The sequence below is a fragment of the Patiria miniata genome, unplaced genomic scaffold (assembly GCF_015706575.1).
Source record: "Patiria miniata isolate m_02_andy unplaced genomic scaffold, ASM1570657v1 HiC_scaffold_4, whole genome shotgun sequence".
Classification (NCBI taxonomy): Eukaryota; Metazoa; Echinodermata; class Asteroidea; order Valvatida; family Asterinidae; genus Patiria; species Patiria miniata.
In genome coordinates this window covers 3,209,496-3,235,907 of record NW_024037071.1, presented here as the reverse complement: position 1 = coordinate 3,235,907, position 26,412 = coordinate 3,209,496, and the positions used below count along the sequence as shown (strand labels likewise).

Genomic DNA, 26,412 nt, shown 5'->3' with positions numbered 1-26,412 from the left:
TATTGGTCGAGAGCCCGTCACGTGGCCGGTATTAAACGGATGATAAAGACATGGCTAGCTGGTCTTAAACACTTTTCCAGTGTCACAATAAAATGTGGACTCCTAAAAATCCAGTGCCTCTTATCGTTTAATTGGTTGAACGTTCACAATCCTCACGTCGGCATGCGCAACATTACCAGGGAGTTAGAATTTTATAGTTCTAAATTCAAAACGCAACGCGCCAGGTGCGTTCTGCGCGACATCGCATAGAACATGATACGCGCGCGTCAATCTCCATAAAAGGGTTGTTTTCATCTTACTCGCCAGCTGAACACTCCATTATTTTGCAGGAGGGATGATTCAAAAAGCATAAAGTGAATTTGTTGAACAAAATCGGGATGTTTTGAACGAATTATATGATTTTTTTTTACCGAAAAGGTATTTATGAATGGGAATAAATATGTACTCCGTCGGTATTTATCACTCTGTTTAATACCACTTAGAGTCTGGGTGCTGATAATTACCCTCGCCTCCGGCTCGGGTAATTATCAGCACCCAGACTCTAAGTGGTATTAAACAGAGTGATAAAAACCGACGGAGCACACATTTATTCCCTTAATTTGAAACGTAAAGATGCATAAAATGTGCCTCGAACTTCCATCTCCGTCACAAATCCACTTAATAGGTCATTATTTCTACAACCGAAGAATATCTCGAGGTTTTCCTTGCTTTGGGGTTAGCACCGAAAAAATATAACAACAGAACATTATCCCCGCCCAAACAGAATCATCAATACAAAACACCACGGGACAAATAATGAAGAAAACGCCAATTTGAAAACACTATACGTAATGTTAACAGTAAAACAACGGTGACTGATACAATTGTCTTTATAGGGCCTAAACTTCATAACTTCTCTGCAAAATGTATAGAAACCCCACAGGATATTCCAGACATCGAATTCTTATCTGTCGGGGGAAATATTAAAAAAGACACGCAACTGGGTTGCCTTGCGAGGCGATTGTTTACTGAGCAAAAGGTTTTCAATAAATGTTTAAAAGGGTGGATTTTGGTAACATGAAAATTAGAAATTTTGCTTTTTGCTTTGGAAAAAAATGGTCACCGTGAGTTTTTAGTACAAAATGTCATTGCATTCATTTGGTTGTTGCTTACGAAGGTGGGTTATTGGAAATAGCCATACGCCATACACGATTGGGAATTGTCTACACACTGTATTCATATGCGCTTACAACAGCAAGATTTACAACCGAACAGAATTCACATGCCACCATTGCCGAGGCATGCAAGGCGTAAGGTAAGGACTTCCTCGTTATTATGTTTTTCAAAAGAACGCAACATGCCTTGGCATGGCAACATCAACATCCTATACCCTGCACTAAATCAGATCACATAGCTCGTGGCGAGGTTACTCCAATTCAAAGTAACAATAAAACCAGAATGTCGATCTCCCCAAAACCCCCAGCCCCCCGTCAACCCCCTTTTGGCCTTTAACGGGGAAGAAATGTGCCCCTTAAGTGCTCTTCCACGATCTCCCTGACGTGCCGGGGGTTGATCGCAAACCCATTTTGGGTCGGCTGATGTTTAGGCGAAGAAGGCTAGGTCGCTTCGGGCGTTGACGTTTGCACTCACCTGTCCAATCGCTGAAAGCTGGTAGGTGGCGATGAGGAGACGCCCGCATTGTTGAAAGTAGGGCGTCTTGGCGCACTAAGTAAAATACAACTTCAACCACTTCCTCAAAATATTGGCCTTTGTTAAGAAAACCGTACACATTTCGATTTTTCGTTCCCTAAAACTCATCGTCAACCATTTTGGATAAGAACAATTGGGATATAAACAATTTCGTCAGTGATTAAACATGGCGTGTCTTCAGATGTTAGTCTTGTTGTCAGAAGTACATTTTGGGGACCATTCAAGACCTTCTTTAATTAAAATAAAATTACATGTATAATGAGCTTCTGTCTTCCTCTATCACTGTCTTGTTTAAGTCATGTATCCACATAACGACAGTGATTACGTGATACAGTACACCCGCTTCTAATTGCTTTGACTGTTACATACCTTTTTGTCGTCATATATGGATTCGTATATATGAACCTCGTTACAGAACTCTAACAGGCACCACTCCAAATATAGGAATTTTTATTTAAAACAAAGAAAGTACAAATACTGTTTCTAATTTTGTAATAGGGAAAATGACGGGTTTGCGACACCCAAGACTGCAAAGTCGAAAACCAACACCAACCAAAATTTGATCCAAAGAATCCCAGAGCAGAGTTGAATTGCTTGCATCATGTGAAGCCGAGCGGGATCACTGTCGTCTTGGTGAGAGAGATGAGGGCTGGTCTGCTATTACATCAGTTTAGCCCTGGACATCATATAGAAGAAGCTTCTATAATGTCTCATGTTGCCAATAGGCGGTGGCCACAAGTCGATATTTATGTTCCGTCATTATGGCCTTTTACGGTTTGGGTCCACAAGGTAGCCACAGATACCCGTATGGCCATTACGTCTTGGTGGCCAATATTATCATGGTGTCATTGCCTTTGCTGCGGATGGTCTAACACATCCCAAAAGGCCACAACAAATATCCACGTGGCCAAATGAATATTCGAAGGCCATAGAGTTCATGGGTGCCAGACAAGCTGTCCGAAATAACCAAGTCGCCATAATTTCGGTGATGAATATCATAGTATATGGATTTTGGCCGGTAGATGCCTGGTGTTCAAGATGTTTCACTGCATGGTTAACGGCAATTTCCATAGCCTCACCTCAATAATTATACCAGCTGAGCCTTGGCCGGCGAGTATATACCGTCCAATCATTGGCAGCCACAACTGGTGGCGATCATGCCACTGAACTCCTTGAGCACCACGTTGTCGAGGTCGTCCAGGTATAACACGTGGATGCCCGCCAGAGTGGCCGGCACGCAGCACGGGTTGGGCAGCCGCCGGTTGTTGTTGCGGAATGTGCCCGTGTGCATGTGTAGGATGGCCTGCACCGTGGCGTGATTGGTGGCGTTGAAGTTCAGGTCCAGCGGGAACGGGCAGTCTCCCTCGCAGTAATTGGCCGTGTAACCTGGGAACGGAAACATCGACAATGTTTAGGACTAGGTTCTAACTTTTAGTGTGGCACAAGTAACACAAGAATATCTGATTTTAAAGGAGTACAGCTAGCTGTTCGATTTCCGAGTATTCCAAAGGGGAAAGGTTGAAGTCTAGTCCAAGATTTTCCGGGGGGAGGGTGGCTATTAAGAGACAAAAGACCTATAGCAAAACAAATAGAGATTTTTTTCATAAACAGTTTGATGTGTCTTAAATAAAGAAAGGAGTTCATCACATCTTTCAAACGAACTGATTTAATAATGTTGTCATTACAAAATCGTTCAATTTTCTGCTGATTTTCTATTTGTCTTTTTTTGGGGGCGGGGGGGGGGGTATTAATTCCTCGTGTGTCGGTTTTACAAGCACTTTCGTCAAAATGTGACACGCAACTCGATACACGGCCAAGTTCAACCAAATGACTTCAGGTTACAATCAGATAGAGTAACCATTTTCTTCAGATGACGGCCTTGGATCGTAAGAACTACATCAGGTTTTTTCCTCCTCCATTTCCCCTGAATACATGTCACTTTTGCGCAACGCATACAAGGAATATTCAAACATCTTCGGGGGGAATGACACGAGGGCGGGCAGTTAATGGTTTGGGTTATGGCTGTGTGGTCCACTAGCCGAGTTGTTTAGAGTCCCAAGCACCCCAACCAAGAAGTTTTCCACGCGTACCCCGTGGCGTAAGCACCTGTCGTATACGGTTCGCTCCTCCCCAGGATGCCCGTATCAGCTATCGCTGGTCTCTGTACATGCACGGGAGCAACGGTGCACTCCGGTACCGGAACACCAAACCTAAAACCCAAGCCGGTCCGATCCCCTCGGGCCTCTGTACCGAGTTAGCGGTCTCTCCGCGTGGTGCTTACACCGGGCCGGCACGCTTCTGTCCCGCCGACACGTTCCCAGATCCACTGGGCCATCACTCAGCCTCAGGCCCAAAAATCGCTGAAGTACTTTTTTACCCGATCGGTTTATTAGAATAATAATATCATAAAAAAGAGAAAACAATGAAGGGTGGAAAAAATGTCGTGTCAATGTTCTTCTGATCTTGTATCCCGACCCCGGACTGCCACGAAGCGGCAGTAGACAGCGGGGAGTAACCGAAGTCCGTGGGAGAGGGTCGGTTGACTAGCCCGGTCGGACTGGCAGCAGTCCCGCTGAGAGCATGCCATGGCGGGCTAAGTGGGCCTCGGGTGCCTCACAGGTGGGTTTAAGTGTCAATACCATCCTTCCGGGATCAGATGATCCATTTTCATCAGTGCTTAATATCATGGACGAATGTTAAGTTTAGGAATGTGCCCAAACCAAAACGCGATCGCTCCCCTATTTTGTCTCTTTATAATTACGATTGTCTACGTTGGCACGAACGTGCAATAACGATGACCTACGACTCCTTCAGTCTTAAAGATTGCTAAGATAACCAGCTACTTTTGGTGGGCAAACATGGTACACAAACACATCCTCCGAAGCACTTAAGAAGCTCCAAGCCATCTCACACATTTTCCTGCGAAACAATCTGTACAATGATAACATGCTTGTTTCTGCCGATGAACGGATGAAGAACTTATTACAAACAGAAGTCTGCTTTTGAGCTGTAGTTTCAACCACCCGAAAACAGTCTGCATCTCTAAGGCCACTCTAAACTGAAAACAGTACCGTGCCAAAAAATAAAAGGATCGCGGACTTGTTCGCAGACTGACTTACGGGGCCACATGTGAGCCAAAACTACCATCGCCAAGTTCGCCAGCCAGCGCGGTGCATTCCAAAACAATATTAGGAAAATATTTTGGAAAGATTAAGATTAATTTTCGGTCCAGATGGCCTCGCAACCAGGGGTTAATGTGCGCTAATAGGGAAATTTGTCGACAGGTGCCGCACGGGAAGTGACACTGTTGTTATACGGCAATCCAGGGGAATTATTCCCGCCGAGTGAGGCTTGGCTGGGGTAGTGTTTTAATGCTGCTGCTGCTGCCTGTGCAGGGGATTTCACATGTTTTTACGTCACTTTTTTTTAAGAAAACGCGGTGACTGACCTCTTCACCTTAATTTGCCTATTCGACTAAAATGCTGATAATAGTTGCCAATTTCCAAATTCACAGTCTTGGGGTAGTTTCATTTCTTCTCGTCTAGCTCTCGCCCTAACCAACAAGATTAAGCAGCCATAACGTTGGTCCAGACCAATTTGGTCCGAGGGTACGTAGTCGTCCGAGATCCTTTTTTTTCGGCCAAGGTGAGGGTTGAGTAAGTACATTAAAGTGCACGACAGTCAGGCAGTGAGTCAGTGAGATAGCTGTGAAGAGGATTGCAAGCTACACCGGGGACCAGCACAATTAGGGGGGGGGGGGTTCAGACTGAAAAATGCGTCAAATTTAACAATATACAGATACAGATATGTTTTTTTCACGACCACAGAACACACAAGTTAATCGCATCCAAATTAGAGCTGAGGAAATGTACATACTGAGGACCTTCCCCTATATGAAGTATGCAGTGGTGGTTCCATTCTTGAACATTGTTCTGTATGTTGGAAGGTTCGTTACGAGCGACAGACAACCATTAGCAGTTAAATTAGAGAGGATCCGTAAACATTTAACTGGCTCATAAAAGCAGGGGGCAGCGATCAATTTATAACATGATGAGTAATTTGAAGTACTACTGACATTTTGCTTCGATTATCCATGCTTCTATGATGCAGAGGATGCAGAATAATTTCACAAATCTTTCACACACAAAACTTTGTGACTTATTTAAATTATGATTTTGCTTTGTTTTGCACCTTTATGAAATAAGACACGTGGCCAAAGTGGGTTTTTTTTTTACGTTTGACGAACGAAACTTGGGAGAGTTATGGTGTAAGGCTCCCGCATTTAAATTGGTCTGATGACGCATACAAAACAAAAGTTGTAAGAAACGGCCATTTATTTTTCACATCATGTAGGCCTAGCGTCTATTATCAAGTGAAAGTTTTCTTGCTTTTGTTGGCGTGCCTAAACTGCGGCAGCATGTCGCCACTTACGTGCACGCCGTATTCGGCGAACACAAGGAACATATTAAGCCAAACATAGCTGAACACAAGTCGCTGTTTCCTGTTGTGTAACTGCTGTACCCTTTTGTGCCGTAACGTTAATATGGGCTTTCCTTTACATTTCATACACCATTGAAATTGGCTTTTCCAGAACGAGATTTAAGCATTGTGCGTAGACTGCCATTTTAAGCTGACGGTATAACCCCCCTTTACAGACAAAGATCAGTACTGTAGCAGTTACGGCTAAATGCAAGGTTTTTTGTCAATCAAAACATTGACCTTTTCTTCCAAAGTGCACACACATATTTCATATCATCTCTGGAATTGACCCCAGGCTGTTTTTGGTAGAACTGTTGTGCGTCGCCAGCGATCAAAGTTACACCAGCCAATAGAGTTAAGTGGTTTTATAGACAACGACAGGATCTCGATGGCGCACATGTTGGTTGCAAGCTTGAAGCATCAAGCACGTATAACAAAGTAGGCCTATGTTGTAATGCATCGTCGATCGGCGACCTAGATGTAAATAAAACAAAGTCTCAGTGATGAATTTTCAAACCCATTCACTTTTGCAGTCACGATAAACTTCAATATAGCAGCCCTACATATTCCAGTTGATCATGACAAAATCTCATAGGCCTATTATGAAGACCCCGATTTGGGCAATATTGTCGCCAACGCATTGCCCAACGGTGGTCAAAATATGAACAGCTATACTTTTGTGCCAACTTTTTCCCCCAAAATTTTTACGCGAACTGTGGCCAATTGTTGGATGAAATAATAATGCTTAAAAATATAATATTTTTGCAGTCTTAAAGTGTTTACAGTGTTAAAAACAATGACATTTGTCATTTTGGTGCGGCATATATGTTTGGAATAGTTAAGATTACTGGAACAGTTGTAAAACGACAATTTGAAATTGATAAGCTTTCAAGCAAATCTTTCATAAGTTTCATCTTTCATAGGCCTACACCCGTACGTCGCTGTCTTCTATACAGCCGACTGTATTGTCTTATACTGCGAAGCTTTAATTCATAACGTGAGATTGAGTGTTTGTACAAGACACACAACAAGCGGCAAACCGCCAAATAATCCCGTTCGATAATCAAAGCAACCCCCTTCATGCAAAGGGAGAAAAAAATCACTCGAACTCGCGAGCTCTTTAGTTGGATCGGGTACCGTGAAATTTCGAAAACAAAAACGCGGCAGACAGTTTGACACAATTACCCCTTATCCACTGGCGACGGAACCGGAGAGGCCAGGGAAGCCATTGCCCCCCCCCCCTCCCCCACACACACACTTTTGCCACTGGGCATCCCCCCTCCTCCTCTTGGTAGGTGCCAAAATATTATAGGCCTTCTCGTGGAAAAGGGCCCCCCCCCCCTTCGATGAATGAGGTGCAGCACTCCCCCAACACCCGCTTTTCGAATGTCCAACGGCCGGCCAGCTTTTGGCCCCCCCCCCCTTTCAAAACTGTTCCGCTTCCACTGCCCCAATCCCACGGAGTGGTCGGGAAAAAAGGATCAGATCAATGGAACGCCGATATAGATTCCTTCTGAATGGAAGTACATGGACATTATGATCGCCCAGCCAGCCGGCGAAATCAGTGACACGTCACGAGAGTGTATAAGTGGGTCAAAAACTAGGATAGGTTCGGCTTATATAACAAAAGCCAGTGGTTTTTTTTTTACAATAATCTTATCTAAGCAGGTGCAGCTATTATTGTTTCCACGATGCAACTTTCGCTACGGTTTTGGGTGAACTTCGGAAGTATTTAGGCTTTTGGCGAAGAACGACTGTACATTTAAACTCTGCATCCTAAATGCTCAAATATGGAGGTTCCTCATAATTATATTTTTTATGTCAAAGAGGGGTAAATACAATACTATTTCATCTTCAAATATTACTTGTAGTGAATTGCACATACTATTAGCGGGACGGATGGAGCTCAACCCTACATAGGCCTATACAAGAGTGCATATTATCAGGACCAAGCAGTTACTTTATACAAACGGTTATGCTGCGCTGAGAGTCTAGTTGCTAGTGGTTGAAACAAAGGCACCATTCTGAATCTAACTAAAACTGGAGACCTCTTTGTCGCTTGGTGGCAGCAAACACGCTGGTGCCTCTCGTTGTGCGCATGTTCGGATTTAACGACATGTCAAAAATCATAATTCCAACAACCGCGTTATGACCCGATATAGGGAATCAACTTGTCTCAATCTTCCTCATCTAAGATTTTGTTTCAACGTCCGAAGTTTTTCATCGTGTCAGTCGCATGTGTATTCAAGTTTTCTTTCGTGCACAGTACCAAGATATAACCCCTTTTAACTTCTCAGTAAAATAGAAAACTCCTTTCAAAAATCGGTGTTCGCCTTTTACAAATTGAAAATATGACAGTGTCAATCTGTGAACCGATACATTTGAACTGGCGGCAGAAAATGGAATATGAATATGAAAAGGCGCGACGCTCTCAGTCTGTACAGCGCCGCGGACAGGAAAACTTGACCCAGTCTACCATTCTTTCAAATTCGATAAAAAAAAAACCTTCTATGATACTATATGAACGCACTTTTGCCACTACTTCGTCATGCCACAAAATGTGGTATATTTCACGTACTGTTATTAAGAATGGCTCATTTCACAGCTTGAATTTTCACACGGAGCGTGGGACGAGGAAGTTTGTAATGACTTTTTCAAACTCCCGCCAGTAGCAATAAAAGAAACGATCGTTCATGTTAACTACAATTCACGTGTCAGTGTGTGTGTGTAAACAGCACTGAAATTAGCATTCACTACGCAACTCTATTGCGGTAATGCAGTCGATTTACATCTATATTATTTCGTCAAAACCAATCAAAGGACAACATTTCGATTACTATTAAATGAGAACAAAAATCAAACAACGCGCCTTTTCGGAAGTGTTTGCAGGGATAAGAAAGAAATTGTGAAGCAAGTAAACGGTTTTCAAATCCAAGTGTGGAAATGGCCTTTGGTGAAAATACAAACATTTGAAAACAGGCTTTACAAAAGGAGTAAATGTCATCTTTCGGTTGACAACAAAATGACATGAAAATGCAATATTCTTGTGAGAAGACCGTATATAAGCATGGCGGGAGGGATACTGAATTCGGTGGTATTGTTCCAGTTGAAAAAGAAAAAATGGGTTTCAAGCTGAACATGTCACGGTCCCTCGTGTTCGTGATCTTTAATTCCATTTAAAATATAGACCTCCAACCTTTCCCATTATTCTAGCACCTGCCTCGACTCCAATTTGGCTGGACGCGACGGTTGTGAATAATACTTCCGTCCAGGCTGTCTATCTGTAACTCTGAACTCACTTTCCCATGACATTTAACAAAAACTTCCTACCCCTTTTTCGGCACAACAGATGCCATTGTGGCAAGATTCACTTTTTTTGACAGCTGTAATATCATTTGAAACGGATGTGTGGGCAGAGCGAAAGGAAGACGGCCTTTACGAAATGTACATTGTAAACAAACAATACATGCAAATAGCACTCCGAATGCCGAGCTTTCTGCTAAAAGAGATCGCGTGACAAGACCAACACTGCATAATTTTGATCTATCGAACTTTATAGTTCGATGGCGTTTCGTCGCCTGGTGATGACTTCCTTTTCTGTTGAGAGTCAGGTATAGGGAAACACACTTGCCAACTTGTGGAGCCTCTTCTCACACCGAATTTCATATTGTTAGCATAACAGCAATAGCACAAACGTTAGTTGAGGTACATGATGTGTCTTGTATATAAGCTGTGATGAATCTTCAAATTCTGTATTCTATAATAACGCCCCTTGCGGTATGTGAGTGACTGCGAGTTTGTACATTCATTCCGGCGCTATTTTTTTGTATATATCACATGACCATGCGTCACGTGTCCGTACACTGGAAATATACAACAGCATAATGTGAATGGTTTCCAAACCAGACGTGATATATTTGTAACAAAACTGTCAACTTAATCAAAGAAAAAGGCCGCTCTGTTGTATTTTTCGCGCCTCAGTGTTGCCAACAAGTCGTGTATTTCCGACAAGGCGCTTGAACACAACAGGCAAAACTTTCTCAAGATCATATCGCGATGAAAACGTGAATTTGATCAAAGCGGGAGGTATTAAATCTTGGGTTTGACTAGCCCATAAAAAAATTATAACCAATTTATTTTGTAAAGAGTTCATCCCAATAGGCTATGTGGCATTTTAGCGGGTGCTTGCAAAGGACAGCTTTTTGTGCACCTAAAAGTAATTAATGATCCCATCAATGGAAATTTATGGTGTGCATTCCATAGCAAAAAGATGCGCTCATGCAGATAGCGGGGCGTTGCTGACTTCTATACCGGGCTCAGAGTCAATGTCCCCGCGGAAGGTCATCCGTCAGACACGGTCGGCGAAGGCTACGTCATGGTTTATGGCAATTTATAGACGGAACAACAATCACGGTAAACCGCAGCAAACACAGCCGCAAAAGCCTAGACCTCCGTCGATCAGAAGTCACTGATGTGGTTATCAGTATGGACATATTGGAGTGCTGAGCCTTTACCATCACCACCCAAAAAGGAGAGTGATCTGCCTAGCCCCATGAGTGCTTTTCCGATGTCACCGCCACGCCGTGTTTGGGCTGAGCTTGAATGAGTTCTCTTTGTTGATTGTTTTTCCGAGATGGTGTTGCTTTCTCACGCTATGAGACAAATTTTAGTCATATCGGATGCCTTATTTACGAAATGTCCCAATTTGTGATTACAGGGTGGCAAGTATAACCGTTTGATAAAAGGTGCTCATTCAGGGATCCTGTAACTTGTAGGAATTATTGAGGGAGGATATTTCACTATCTCTGTTTGATCGCCTATCAGAAAAACCGCTTCGGAAGATGTGACTGTTTAACTAGTGTACTTAAGGTCACCACACAGTGGGTCGCGATGTTCATGAGTTAGTACCCCCAAAAAATCGTTTTATTTTTTAAAATGACGTTTGACCCAAATTTAATTTCCAATGTGATTTCTTAGAAATAATGTTTCTTAGAGGTTTTCTGATCAGTTCATATACTTTTAGTACCTTTTTGAGCAGTTTGAAGTGGACAAACATCGATAAAGTAAACAATACCGTCACAGTCTCACTGAACGCTCTGGATGATAAACCTTGCTTTGGCACTGTTCCCACGACCTTCCTGTACGGCTGTACGATATTCGAATTCCAACAACACTTCGATAACGGCGTTGGAATCGATTCTTATACCCTTCACGTAACAGTGCTGCGTGTTGCTATTAAGAATCGATACCCGTCAGTTTTGCATTCGGCCTCTAACACAAGTATCGCTTTCAAGAGCATGCATCGTCATCACCGTTTCGCAGGTGGGGTCAGGCTGGGTCGTTTTAGGGAGCCTTTTTACCTGGCGATACGGTATAAGACCGTTACGGTAACACAACAGGTGTGTTGCTTGAGATGATGATGGACACAGATTGTACCTGGCACAAACCAAAAAAGAAATTCTCACTTGTGGCACATTCCGCGGAATGCACACGAAAAATGTGGCCCTAAAAGCCTATATGCAAGATCACTAATGTGCACTTTGTCTATAGTGGCTTTCGGTGTTACTGGGAGACGGAGGAACAGCTATGGACTTCGGGGCCCCTTACGAAGCAAAGCTGAAATATTGATAGTATTGAAACCACACATGTGTCCGAAGAGGGGCAATGTTCCCATACCTGTCTTTTCCTCGAGCAACTTTGTGGAGGGCCAAAAACATCGAATTGGTAGAGTTATATCAAAACCTAAACACACAAGTCTGGTAACTAGATATACAGTTAACTATAAGTTTCCCCCAAAATTACCTAAGATTCAAAGTGGTTGATTGCTATAGATGACCTAGATGAAGCAAGATATAATTCTTTACTGAAACATCCAAATCTAACCTTATATAATCCAGGTTTATCTGAAGTCGATTTCCTTATTGTAATTCACAATAAATGCAGGCCGAAGTTTAAAAATAAGGGTTTTTGTAATTGCATCGAGAATAAACGGATATAGGTATGATCCATGATTAATATTTGATTCAGATCGAAATTTAAGTTGTCTGGTTCTTGGAATTTCTTTCATCGGTCTAACTCATCTCTGCCCACCTATAGGCCTACCCGACTATAAACAGCAGTGACCTGAATTTCGGAAGTACATTGCAAAGACTGGTCACCATCTGGACTAGAAAAAGTCGTTATACATGTATACCTTTAGTCTTTACTTTGGTCTTTCACATCCTTGATTTTCTGTAACAATGTCACAGTTTTTTCCCCCAGATGCATGCCTGCTTTGTAAAATAAACTGTTCCCACTTGTTGTATATTTTTGTACCGTCTAATGTGCACGTTGCTGCTGATCGTATTATGTGGTGAGTGTTGGAACTTCGGCGATTTGAGCCTAATAAAACATAGACGTAATAAAAAACAAGCCAGATTTGTTTTCTAAGTTTGGAAGTGAAGTATTGTATTGATACTACAGTGCAATACATTTGAAGGATAATTTGTTTGTCTTCAGATGTTTCAAAATTTTAAGGGATATCTGTCAGACAGTGCGGACGGTCCAGCTGGACGGAATTGTGGGGTGATGGCATTGTGTTCCCTTTGTCCCTATTTCTAAACATTCTCTTCTGGGGTCATGTTTTTCTATTGTAAAAAAAAGTGGGGTGATGTGTCCTGAAAGGAACATCACCCCACAAGTGGGGTATGGTCAGAACGGCAAATGTGGCACATTTTAATTAACAAACCTCGCTCTCGTATAATCTCTTGTGTCATTATATCCCGCCAAACTTAGGCCTATTCGTGGAGTCTCGCAGATCGGACGACAGGCACTGCGCGCATAGAGATAGGATCGATCGTACAGGGACGAGGTTGTTATAACGGGGAAGGGGGTATTAGGAGGGAGGTCTACTTAATTTAAATTGAACATGTAGTGGGATAAATATATTTTTAAATGTCAAAAAAGTAGCAGTTGATCGTATATAATACTGGTGTTCTGATTCACGTGTCGGACGTGGCTGGAAATAATCCCATTGATACAGTGGGGCAAGGACCTAAAGGGCAATTATTTCCCGCCAACTCCGCCCACCATTTTGCAAGACCTGGCTTTCTATTTTGCCAAGTGCGGGGTACAAAACTCCAATCCAAACCAACCATCAATTTTAGTTGGATTTGTGCTACTTCGTATCTTTAATTTACATGGCTTGGGGCAGACGCGGCCTGGTGGCTCTCTGGTTGTCTATTATTAAACCTAAGCCTATAGGTACGGCGCTTTTCAAAAAAAACACACACAATAAACGATTGTAACTGGTGTGGTTTTGAAAACCAAATTGCTTGGAAGAGAAGGGGATGGCCTAAGCGATCATTTTGTGAAGATGAAGAAGAAAGAGATATTTTGATGAATGATCGTATTGGCACCAGGAAGTGTAGCTGTGAATGCATGCAGCCCGTCGCGTCAATTCCACTCTTGCGGAAAAAAAGTAGGGGACGCATCATAGGTCCATGCTCCATGCTTCTGACAAAACACAAGACTCATCCCCCTTTTTCCCCCTTTCCTAAACGTTTTTGGATACTATTCAGCTTTTGGGGCCTGCCACATAGCCTCGGGCCACTCTATATACTCGCTTTGGATAAACGGGCACTAAATCTTGGCGCTAGCTTTTGTCCGCCGGGCCGGGTGCCTGGCAATGTGTTGGAGTAGCAGCGATATGCTTGCCATCGCCCAAGCCTGGTCCTAATCCTCCACTTTCGCGTCATTACTAAATTGTTATTTCTCTGTCGGAGCTGGGAGGGAAAAAGGGGAGAAAGCCTTACAGAATAATACCACAGATTCCCAGAGGGGGCAGAGCACAAGCGGCTTTTTAAAATGTTCTCAACTACTCTGTCATTTTCCTATTTGGATGTAACTATGTTGAGGGCGGGTGCAAGAGATTTATCTTGACCGGCATGGCGGGGTTTTTTTCTTCTTTTTTGGTGGGAGGTTTTCAACGGCCTGAGGGGTGGTACTGGTGGTCCCTGTCAGACGACTGTCGACATGTTGATTCATCGCTATTTACTTTGGCTTATTCAATATTTGTTTTGCGGCATATCCCAAAGCCATATATTTTGACAGTCACTTGATCCGGGAGAGAATCGCTTTAGATCTCTAATCGAGCGTTGCCTTTCACCGACGTCTCGACACCTTCAGAGGGGAACCATTTTGAAACACACGTCGGCTTCAAAGTCACAAAATATTTGAGAAGTTGGGAAAAGTAACACAATGTTGACAATACTATACGGAGACCAGCAGTTACCTTTTCTATATCCAACATTACCGATACCACGGCCGTAATTGACGACAGAGCTTCTCGGTTTTTCGATATCATTGTACGTACACTTTCCGTGCCTATTCAGCGTTGCATCCAGAAGATAAAATAATCAATTTTCAAATTGGATTGCTAATTATCTAGCATTACTTTTGATGCTAGATTTTAAAAGTTACAATTTTTGAATCGGGAACGTATTATAGGGAAACAACATTTCTAAAAGACCAATTAAAGTGTAGAATGCAGTGTAGCAAGTGCTTTTCATCCAGGGGCAGTTCCACCTAGATCCAAACTTGTTTCTTGTCGGATTCCTGTCCAATGAAGTACCGGTACTTCAAAATGGGCCTTTAGTTATGACGTATCTTCGTAAATGATTTGAGCTTTCATCCTGGGGCCGGATTCGAAGCAGTTAATGGTTAAGATATTTTGGTCATAATTATAATGGTCCATGGACTTACCGTTTGGCGCAATGACCCAATTACTCCAGCCGATGACATTAAAATCGACGTAGTAGTCGTACAGTTTACATTTATCTCTTCCCCGGTTACCAGTCCTGGAGGAGGCTCTCCTCTTACGCCGGTCCGAGCGCTCCATGCCCCTCTCAGGGCTAGCCTCCGGAGCTGATTTCTCATTCTCCCTATTCCCGGATAATTCTTTATTCCTCCCTGAGTCCTGAGATGAGAGGGGCCCAGCCCCAGGTAGCGTAATGTCACTGGCTAAAACGTTTTTATCGTCAAGGAAGAGCACGAGCAGCGGGCGCCGGTCTGTGTGCTTGGGGCGCGGACGCTTGGAGAACACCACGGTACCTTTGGGGAGTTCCCTCTCGCTCTTAATTCTCATCTCGAAGAGCTTATCCGCTGAGACAAGATGAACGCTTCCCGCGAAGGCACTGGAGACGTTGAAGTGGACCCAGCCCCGTAAGGTAAAATTCACGGTCTTACTGTCCACGAGAGTCCTGGACGCGACGGGCGGGCCACCTAGAAGGGGGTTCACCCTCTGGCGGAGTTCGTACAATTCACAGGTGACCTGCCTAGGCAGCATGTCGTCCGTCCATCCGTCTACGGGTCTGGGTTTCTGTTTGTAGAGCTGGAGTTCGGCGGCGAGGACTGTCTCTCTGTTCAGCACGCTACTCGTGTCGAAGAGGTATCTGTGACGAGACGACTTAGAGTCTGCGTGGAAAAGAAACAAGTTCAAGCGGATTTACATTTGGCGCCAAAAATACGATAGTCAGGGTATACATGTCAGTAGTCAGGTAACAGTCTGCGTTGAATGTTTGAAACCTCTCAAAACTTCTTTTGAATTCCACTCAGAACGGGAAATACAAAAAGCCAGGTAAATAACCTTATACGTTATAAGCAAGAACACGGCCTAGCGTCTCTGTTTAGCATTTTTACCGATTGCAATGTAGGAAAATGTTTGAAGTATTGACAATGTAAAATCTCCGTTGCAACTCTGTCCATTTGCATACGTCAAAAACTCGCTTACATAATCAGACTTGTCCATTCTCGCTGATATTTTCTCAAGGTGACCTACCGCACCTAATTGGTCGTCAGACTGGCAGCAAGCGTGCCATCTCACCCGTAGCTGGGAACAAAGTTCCTCGCATCAAGGTGTTTTCTTGCAACGCGTTTTTTTTATCTCGTAAGTTATGTCCACGATTACGCCTGAATTACGCAGGAAAACAAACACGGGAGGAGGAAAGTGACCACACTGCAGGCTGACTGACGGCTCTGGACACTAAGCCTGACATGCCGCCATCTTGCTTAATTTAAGACACGCTGAAAGCACACGGTGTTGCTGCTGCAACAATTTGGAGAGAGCAAAAATGGGTCACAAAGTAAAATGCCACATTTTTACTTTGGCTGCTAAGTGCTAACAACGACATTTGTCTGATTGCCTAACAACTCGCTCTGAAACGGAGTTAACGATATTCAATGTGCGCTTTTGAGTGTATACCACTTTTTTTTATTCAATTCAATTCATTTCATTTCTCTCCCAAAATTTGATACTTGATGTGATTTCTAAATCATCAAAACTAGAAAACATATACCATACATCCATACAACAATGGAAATATTAATTAACAAGAAATGATAACCAAAGAAGATGATCGTTTAAAGGGGAATCCCCGAGACACAGGAAAACTATCTTGAAAGCAAGACGCTGTACTGTATTATTAGTGATGAAAGAGACGGCAATTATCAAATCGTGTTTTTCCAAGAGATTGTCGGAGTCTTACCCTAGAATTTACGTCTTATGATAATTCAACAATTTTGCAAATGAAATAAACGAGTTAATTAAAACACGACAGTGTTGAAATCATTTTGTACGTTTATGTGTTTTGGTAAGCGAATAGGATAACCTCATGTTTATCATTCCTACATAAAAAGAGCTTTTCCAAAATGAAAGACGAAGTGATACGTCAACGCCTTCATAGAAAGAGGGCAACGCTCGACTTTTTTCGTAAAAACAAAATTCCTCTGCCCTTTTTTTCTGTATCGATTGAAAGAAAACAAATATCCCCATTTTACTGACATGCTTCTCTGATCATATTCACACAAAACCTCAAGAATATTGTCCAGCAGCCGCTGCATATTTTATCTAGTAGTAAATAATTGATGAGTGTTGTCCGCAGAGTACGGCAGATGAACGCAGACTGACCTTCCTTTGATAATGCTGGCAAGGTCATAATGGTTAGGCCGACTTTCAGCTCAAAAGAAAATCCTCTGCTATATTCTCTGTCCCTTTTCTTTTTCAGTTACCAAACAAATGGCAGATTTGGATAAAAAAAGTTGGCCTCTGGCACGCCACGTAGCTCATCTTTAACACGAAAACAGATAGAGCGAATAATAGAGGAGAAATATCCCCAGCTGCGGTGGCTCCCCAGTGAAAAGGCGTCCCGTCCCTGACGGATGGACGGACATGCGGGAGAGGATGTGCTTGTGTGCGTTTGTCGTGTTTGCAAATCGTGCCACGAGTGTTGGTAGGGAAAGCATGCGCATGCGTACAGTGCATGAAAACAATCTCAGCACGATGGTAAATTTGACAGGGGAAAGCAGGCAAAATTTAGTCCATATAGCTTTCAATTGTTGTGTTGCTATGTCCATTTCAGTCATATTTCGACTGGTTCCCTCATGAATCCATGGGTCACTATATATACATAGCCTGTGTGGCTACCAGTCATTCTTCTTTACCGATAAGGCCGAACCAAAAATGGAACACAATCAGTGACGTACCGATGCCTTATAGTATGCAATACATGGCCATGCTTACCGCCGTAGTGGCCATTTTGGACGTGTTCCCTGACTTCGATCGAGTTAAACATAGCATTGTTTTGAAATGCCCAAGTAGACTATTCTGCCTTTACCATCGATATTGATCAATTTTCAGTCGCAGAAAAATACTTAATAAAACGTTTCTCGACACAGCTGCGTAGCCAGGGTTCTTACCATTGGGGGCGAGTGGGGATGGGGGTGGGCTGGATGTTACAGTAGGGGTTGAGGGGCAATTTCTGCTAAACTCAGATCCTCAATTTTATTTCAGGGAAATGTGCCTTTGCCTCTGCCAAATTGACATCACTGTTTACAATTACAAACGTCCCGAGTCCTTGTCATATACGCACGTTTCTTCAACAACTTAGACATGTCCCGTCTTCTAAGAAGACAACTGTGGACGAAACAGAATCCAAAATAACCTAATAGAGCAAAGTCACCCAGCAGAATTCCATTCATAAACACACTTGTCCCATTTCCCCAACCCGTGGTCGGTCGCTTAGCGAAAGCGAGAACAGAGGCACTGGGGGCAGGAGGCCAAACCCCTCCTCGTAAGGCTGGCCCCGCTCCGCTCGATGACAGACTACCACGGCAGTGAGTATAGGCCTATGTTGCCTTCGGCTTCGAATTGGGTAAGTGAACTTTATCGAAAACAATAACAAGACGTATTTTTTTGCTCGGCACCCACTCAATGCGGGAATAATGTGGGTATACAGCCTTCAACCATGCCTCAACCAACCTTCAAGACTTGAATTTTGTTTTAAATAGGTAACTAGAGGTACGCTCACGACCGGTATTTTTATGGTGCAATTTATGATTTCCTCGCAAGATTGGTAAATATTTTGTCAGTGGAATGACAAGACTTACGAAGCGTTTTGACAGACCAAGCAGGTATATGTAAACTTTTCTTCTGAGCATACACATGTTTTAAGTGACACCGTTTTTTTTTATAGGTTACAAGCAAACAGTCGATCTTCGCTGATTTGTTTTGCGACCTCCAAATCATCGTTGGTGTTGTCAATCACGGACTCGTTACGGTTGACACTTGGGGGGTAAAGGTGAAGCAGGAGCAGCAAGGAACACAATGAAAACTCTGGGTATCGGGAACCCGCAGAAATGCAACCAAAACTGAACGACATCACTCTAGCATTTAGTTTGACAGGCCTAAAACATCTCAACAAAAGTGATCTGCATATTCTCCTATACTGTGGAAGCTTGTAGCTCTTGAAAAGGAAGGATTCCAAGAGCTATCCCGGACAATAACGCCACCGATTTGGCGCACAAGTGCCTCCAATCTCAGACAAAGATTGAACAAATCGGCAAAGCTCTTTGTCACAGCACGATACGCGCTTCCTCCGAATGGCACACTATGAGTCCGTTAAATAGAAACGATAAATGGGGAACAGTTGTAGACTCCGAATGTAAATTCAGTTTTGTTTAAGCTACATCTGCTGTCTGATTTGTCAACGTTGATGTCCCGTCTATTTCATATGGAGCTAACGTGGAATGCGCGTAGCTGTTAAATTCGTCTGGCTCACTCTCTGGTCATGTTCCCAACCGCCCGTGTTGATTTCCCGTGCAATTTTGTGGTTAACTGCTCATTTATTATACTGAATGGTTGGAAAGAACAACTTCGGAACTTGTCGGTTCCTTACAGAATGTGTTCAGTGTTGCAAAACATTTACCGGGCTTATAAATCTAAATGCCAAAGTTAGCAACTTAATTACTTAAAAAAACAAAAACAACTCACGATTGTACAAACGGGTTTCATGTATAGTTTCATAATCAGTATAGTTTGCAGAAAAACGGGCTGGTTAGTTCTAATTCTAGCTTTTCACAAATGTAATGTTCATAATCAGGAAAATATAAAACATCGTCGATCTACAATGCTTATTCATTTCTGAACAATAGTTGATATATTTGTTAAATGATTTTTTTTCACTTTCAAAACCACAAAACATTGTGCAAAGTAACCGATTGTGCATTTTAGTTCTCGTGTTATAGACCTAAGCATTTTCAGTCGATTCTTGTCTTTTCGTCCTCAAATGTGACACAGTTATGATGTTTTCCATCACCAAATCGTCAAAAATTTAACAACTTTGCATTTCGGGCATGTCCACAGGTTCCCAGGTTCCTAATGATCATTGAAACCAATTTGATCTGCACACTGAAAACACTACGTAGTTGTAATTGACTTCAAACAGTCCAACTTACACCCAGCTTGCCCTTGCGGTATAGTCAGCTGGGTGCAACTTTGACTGTTTTCAAGTCAAACTAACTAGAGTGTTTTCAGAGTGTTTGAACTCCTTGCTATCGTAGGTAGATAGCACAAACCGCAACGGGTGACCGTAACGCGTTATGTACAGTACCGTTGTGCAAGACACAAACGCCCGAGGGCCGGTTTGAAATCGAGCAACATGGCTTTGGCTATAGTTGCTTGTTTTTGAAATACTTCGGTCAACTCAGTGTTTAACTTAGATCATGAAAAGTATATGAGATCTATTTAGGCATTAAACATTGCATATAATGACATCATCTGTGACATTGATACATGTACACTATATTATTGTATTGTACTGTAATAGCTCATCATTATATACATTTGGGACATCAAACCCCCTCGTAAACAAATAGTGACTTGGATGTACAATCCTGATTCATTCAAAATTGCAAGCAACGTCTGAGTGAGGAGGATTTTTGCAGTTAAGGATAATTATAATGTATATATGAGACTCAGCAGCGAACAATACTCATTCCCGAAAGAGCAACAGCGTGAACTGAAAATTGATGCCGTATTATACACACACGTTTAATTAGACCGAAAGCCATAGTATTTCGCAGCCATAAAGTAAAGCCTATATGGTCTAATGGTCTAACCTTTACATGAAAACGATTTTGTAATATGTTTACTTTATCCAGCGGCTGACTGTATATTTGTCGCGCATACAACATCTGTCCTTGGCTATTTGAGCCCAGGTTCTGCTGTGTAAGAGTCGCTAACCTACACAAGCCAGGCACAAGCTCTCAGGTAATTGCAAGTTCATTGTCGTGGTTGTATTGTTCGAGTTGGCGAGGCAATCGCTCACACGTTGTCCCCTATAGAAGTTTTATTTAACCATGCGGCTCTCCACAGGATTGTGCCTGTCATCTTTGAATCGACCAAAAAGAGAGTAAATACTTCGAAATACCACAATGTCAGCTAGTCAGTTCGAAGCTAATACGAGTTGTGCAGTAAAGATAAAGCCCCCCGTGCAGAGATTTTAGCTTTTGTTCCCGCCACGATCTCCGCGGTCGACCGTCCCGCAAGGCCCGCCTTGTGCCGTGGTTTACCCGGAGCGCTCGGCCGAAGAACCCGGCAGCATGTTTGCTCTCGTACCGCAGTATGATTTCTCTTCAACCGGGGTGTATTTATTTTAAGTCTGTCGTCATTTTTTTTTTATGGATGATCTCAATCTTTGGGCTAAACAAATGTCGTCTGAAGGGGGATTTGCATTGTGTTGAGCATGCTTCCGATGTCACCACCTCGTTGCTATGAAAACGGAAAGCGGTTTGCACGGGTTTTGAGATTGTAGTTGCCGCGCAAATATGAACACGAACATTTGGAAATTGTTACCGAGATCGTCTCTGGCATGCATGCAGTATACTACCAGTATCCTATAAATACTCAAACTTGAACGCGTACATCTGCTTCCGTCGGGCACGTGGGCACTTCCCGAGACATGTCTTCATGTCGCCTGCCCGATTCCTGAATCGGAAGCAGCTCCTGGGCACGTTTGGAAAAATGATTTTGAGAATAAAGAAGATGTGAAATTTCGCACTTTTCTGCAATAGATTATTTCACTATACAATTGATGTTTTGAGGTTGACTTTGCCTATAATATTGCCGAAAGATGACGACACTTATTCCCAGAAGACCCTTAAACGCAAATATTCCATAGAAATTCAAGCATTGTAGTGTTTAAGGAAAAAGAAAAAAATGGTAACACCTGATTGAAGATGAATCCTTTGCTACCGGCTTTCTTTTTTATCAAATAGTGTGTTCACCCTCACTGATTTACTTCTATAATTATCTTTTTCACGCTTCAGCGTGCAGAATATGCGCAGCGGGGCTTTGTAAATGATTCTCATTATGTCCCCATTATTTCGTAACAAAACCATGAGGATATTGTTTGCTAGCAAAGGGTACGAACAATAAATCAAAGCCCAAAGAAATGCTGCTCTTTGGGGAAGTGGGAAAGTTACCTTTTCAATATATTTTTACGACCAAAAGCTTGTTTCATCCGCCATTATTGTACACACTATGGCCTACACGTTTCGCAGCCTTTTTTGTCCCACGGACGCGCAATGACTTGCAAGATTTCGTTTCTTTAATTTTGGTGGGGAAAAAACGATCCATTAGTGTTTGAAACGTTGTACTGTTGTTGTGTCCTCTTTTTTTTGGTCAAATATTTCAAGACCAGATTTGGATGTTTCACGCCAATGGATCAACCATAAGTGTGATAATATTGCGAGGTATCGAGAACAAAATGCAGGAGATTTTCGGCAATACTTTTGAAAGAAAAATGACGTCCAACATCAATCGTTCTGGGTTCAGTTTGTTAAAAAAAAAATTACAAAGTACAGAGCGACACTGCTTTTGGGTTGGGTTGAGCTAGCTGTCACACCTCCGTCCTGTATTTTCTCGGTAGCGGTCAAAAGAAATTGTACATTAAGTCATTGTTATTCTACTTTACAAAATAATAACGCGATACATGTCTGGGTAAATTGCCCAATTGGGCAGCATCTGCGTAGTGTAATCTAATCAATCGGCGTGCTGAGTTCGCACCTGCTGTCGCATGGCAAACATAATTCCAAGATGGCGAGGCTGTATTGTCACGTGACATACCCCGGTAAGCCGTGGTGCTCAGTTATGTCAAAGGTCATGGGATTAAGGGTTATAGTGACGTCACATTACAACCGCTGTTCAACAGTCTATTTTAAGTCCTAGCTTTTAACTAAATTTGACAACTTTCAAGCTAAAGATTAAATGTGGAAATAATCAAAGAATAATTGGTTGCTGATTTTTTTCTCTGTTCTTTTCAATTAAATGTTCAATTGATACGCTTGAAAACTAAATCAAAACTGAATTTAAAAAGTCTCATATTCAATAAAATCACTATGTATTATATCGTGAAATGTTTATATTCGTAAATCACTTGCACGCTTGTTAAGAAAATTTAAATACACAAAATGGTCACTTTATTTCAAAGGTTTGGTTCGAGGCATGTTTTAAGGCTTCCATATTCTGTTCATTTTTCCCCCAACGAAAGTAAATCTCTTGGAATGTTGACTGTCATTGTGACGACACTGTGACTACATCCACGATTGACAATAGGGGAGTAATTACTCAATCTCTGTGAGTATTTTGACTGGGTTTTTATCTAAACAGTTATAGGCCCCAAACTTTGTTTGGTCCAGCGGCCTCTGCATAGACTCCTATTGTACATCAAGAGGACTTCAGCGGTGTTCGAGTCACTCCATCCGCTAAACTTTACTCAGCGATACAAGGGAATAACAGCGCAAAACAAACACTTGTCAATGGACTACTTTCACTCAAGCAGCTCTCGGGTAGTTAGCGTATATGCACAAGGATTGAATGAAGAGGAACCGCCCGAAGCTTCTTGGGTCTTTGGGGAAACAAGGGTTAAATAGAATAGAGCGGATATCTCCGGTAAGAAAAGCCCGAGATTGGACCGATTGTTGGGCGGGAAATCGTAGACGATTGGAGCGGATAATAGCCTATTGCACAATAATTGGGCAGGGATCAGCAACAAGTGAATGAGATGGGAGAAAGAGAAAGCAACATTCTCTGTATAAGATTTCGCATGCACTATACAATGACAAATCGATGTACCCTGTTTGTATATTTATGTCTGAATCGCAAGTTCATATTTCGCTATGACACCGGAAGACCAAGATTGAAACTTTGTTTATTTGATTATCTACGCGTCGACCAAAACCTTCCGTCATCACAACCGATTTGCTGCGCTGATACCCGTGTTGACCGGTATCCAACACGAGCTGCCATAGTGATTAAAGTTTACTGAGGTTGAATTTTGGTTAAAGGGTCTTTTTTGTCGGGGGGGGGGGGGAGAGGGGACTCACCTTTTTCGTTGAATGATCTGACAGTGTTTGCTCTAGCATTGGCTGTGTGATGACCAGAGCCTACCGTAGATTCCAACTGATGGTATAAATTCACCATGAATGCCGGTGGGGTGGCCACTGCCGTGCGATTGGGTCTCGGTACGGTCTTCAGCCCGAAGGCGTCCAACAGCCGGACTATCTCGGCTTGTCCTGGTTCCGGCGCAGGGTGGCCCTCCCCACTGTCGCCCTTACCCGATCTCCTCATCTTGGGCTGCCGGTGTCTCCTCCCCTTCGCGTTGGCAAGCTCCGTGTCTATCGGCGAGCGCTTCCTCTCCAGGGGAGATGAGGTGATGGTGGAGCATATTAGACAGAGAAGAAGAAGGATGCAGGAGGCCCGGCACAGCACCGTCCCAGGCACAGTAAGACCTGCTGGTCTCATGACGCGTCTGACGGGGCCACCTGTCCGGTTTAACACGCTCAAGAAAAAAAACCGGCTGAGGGGGGTTTGTTTTAAAACACTGGGCGAGAGGTCACGTTCTCGTGGTCGCCTGAACAGTTGGGTAAACGGTACGCGACCCGAGAAGCGATCGCCGGGTGCTTCTGGGGATGATGAATGGCAAATTATGCAGTGACGAGGCTACCGTGTCGTGACGAAAAACGAAAACATGTTCCTGGTGGTTCATTTCATCTCTTTATGTACTGCATCCGTGGGGCATGGTACGGTGGGAACGGGGAACTCGCAGTCGGCAGATCACAGGCAGTGTGTCAAAGTCAACACTATTTGATAAGCACGCTTGCACACCCGTCACACATCCATGGAAGTTTGAGCTCAGCGAATTAAACAAAAAATGAACGGCGGGCAGGAGCGTGGATCGGTACTAGACTGTCGCTTGTTGGTATCAGTCCTGCCAACTACTGGAATGTGGTCCTGCCCTCGGTGTGACTAGTAGGAGCTCGCCATGGCGATGAATATATCATTAATCATGCTGCGAGTCAACGCATGTCATTTCTGTCTCCCATACGCTCACACTCACTCACAGACTACTGTCGGGGCATCGGTAGTCGCTTTAGCGTGCCGACTTTATCCTTTACGTTACGGGTACTGAACGGGCCTCTGAAAAGAAGTACAACACGGACAACACGGGATCCACACTGAGCCCCGGTCCAGGTTGATGCGCATACACAAACCCTCAAAAGTGCCGCGAGCGAATTTCACCGCATGCCTGACGCCCAACCTGTGGTCGCTGGCCTAGCGTGACAGGCCAGGCGTGCACTGTGTATACCCCTACTACTCCTCCCGAACACTTTACAGCCCCATCCCCGCTGTCTCACCGCCAAGTTACGAACAGTAGGATTTGGGAAGTTTCAAAGGAACCTTCTTGACTCTCAACAAAGGATCCACTTGATTTTTATCCGAAATGTCGCCGGTTTTTTTTTTAAACAGCTCCCGAATTTGAATGACTGGTGCGGTAGGTACAGGGGATGACTTATCCCCCCTGGCAATTCGAGACGTGTCTATTAGAGAGAACCTGCTGTGGCGACAACTCTCCTACAATGAGACATCAAGGGGCTGTCAATAGCGGCTACATTACAACAACTACCTGCATAAAGAACGCCGCCAATCACAAACTTGTTGGGACAAATCGCGGTGTAAAGACACGATGCTACAATCGGCAATAGATTCACTCATTCCCCATCTAATAGATTGTAGGATGTCCTCCCCCATTGAGCTGAAAGCACCTCCACAATGCAACCATTCAAACTCCTAGCCTGGGCCGGCTCCAGAAATAAGGCTTGCCGTGTATTCTACGTCACATGACAAGTCTGTGGGCGGGGAACCGTGAAGGTCGTCCTATGCACTCATCAGAATTTAAATTTACTAGCTTCTGATTCTTATAACCGGCGATAAAAGTACTGTACACCTGTCGTCCAACACTCACTAATGAGCCTTTTATCATCAAACTTGTTTGGAAAAATGAGCACATGTCTATTATTGGATGTGTGTAGTCATAATTATGAGGGGAAAAAACTGTGGCATTGAAATAGCCCAGCCGACCAGATCTAATGATGGAATCTTGAATAGGAAGATAATCGCTCGCCGTAGTTTGGCCGTCGGGAGGCCCGGGACTGGCGACACGATGTCACCGATGAAGATCACTCTTTGCCTACCTCTAAGAACTCTTCCAGCGGAGGAAAAAAGACCAACGGCTGTCCTCATTGACCGTCACAAAAGATGCCCTAATCTTCAAGTTAATCCCGAACAATAGCGAGATTGACGTTTAACTAGATCTTGTCAATTAGAAGATCGTTGTGTGTAAAAACATCCGTTTGTTCAACACTTTGTATATGCGGGCGTATGGTTGAAGCCACTTAGTAGACCACCAACTTGGATTATCCTTTGCAAATTCAGTCTTAATTGCGTACAATTCAGAACGATCGCAGACAGAATTGAACATACAACTTGCAGCGGCGTCAATGATCGTAAGTAGTCCCTACGAATATACTGCTGTCGTGAATAAAATCAGCTGGTGACGAGTAACTGATAAAATGGTCTCAACAATAAAA

At 43.2% G+C, this 26,412-nt stretch overlaps 1 protein-coding gene across 1 annotated transcript; it reads right to left on the bottom strand.

Annotated features, from left to right (window-relative positions):
- Window positions 1-602: 602 nt before the first annotated feature.
- On the bottom strand, window positions 603-25,801 carry LOC119739857 (bone morphogenetic protein 2-like). Its single transcript, XM_038214966.1, has 3 exons — window positions 23,869-25,801; window positions 14,911-15,621; window positions 603-3,075 (listed from the first exon to the last, which is right to left on the bottom strand). The coding sequence occupies exons 1-3, from the start codon at window positions 24,284-24,286 to the stop codon at window positions 2,819-2,821; spliced, it is 1,386 nt and encodes a 461-aa protein (XP_038070894.1). The 5' UTR covers window positions 24,287-25,801; the 3' UTR covers window positions 603-2,818.
- Between the last annotated feature and the right edge of the window lie 611 nt (window positions 25,802-26,412).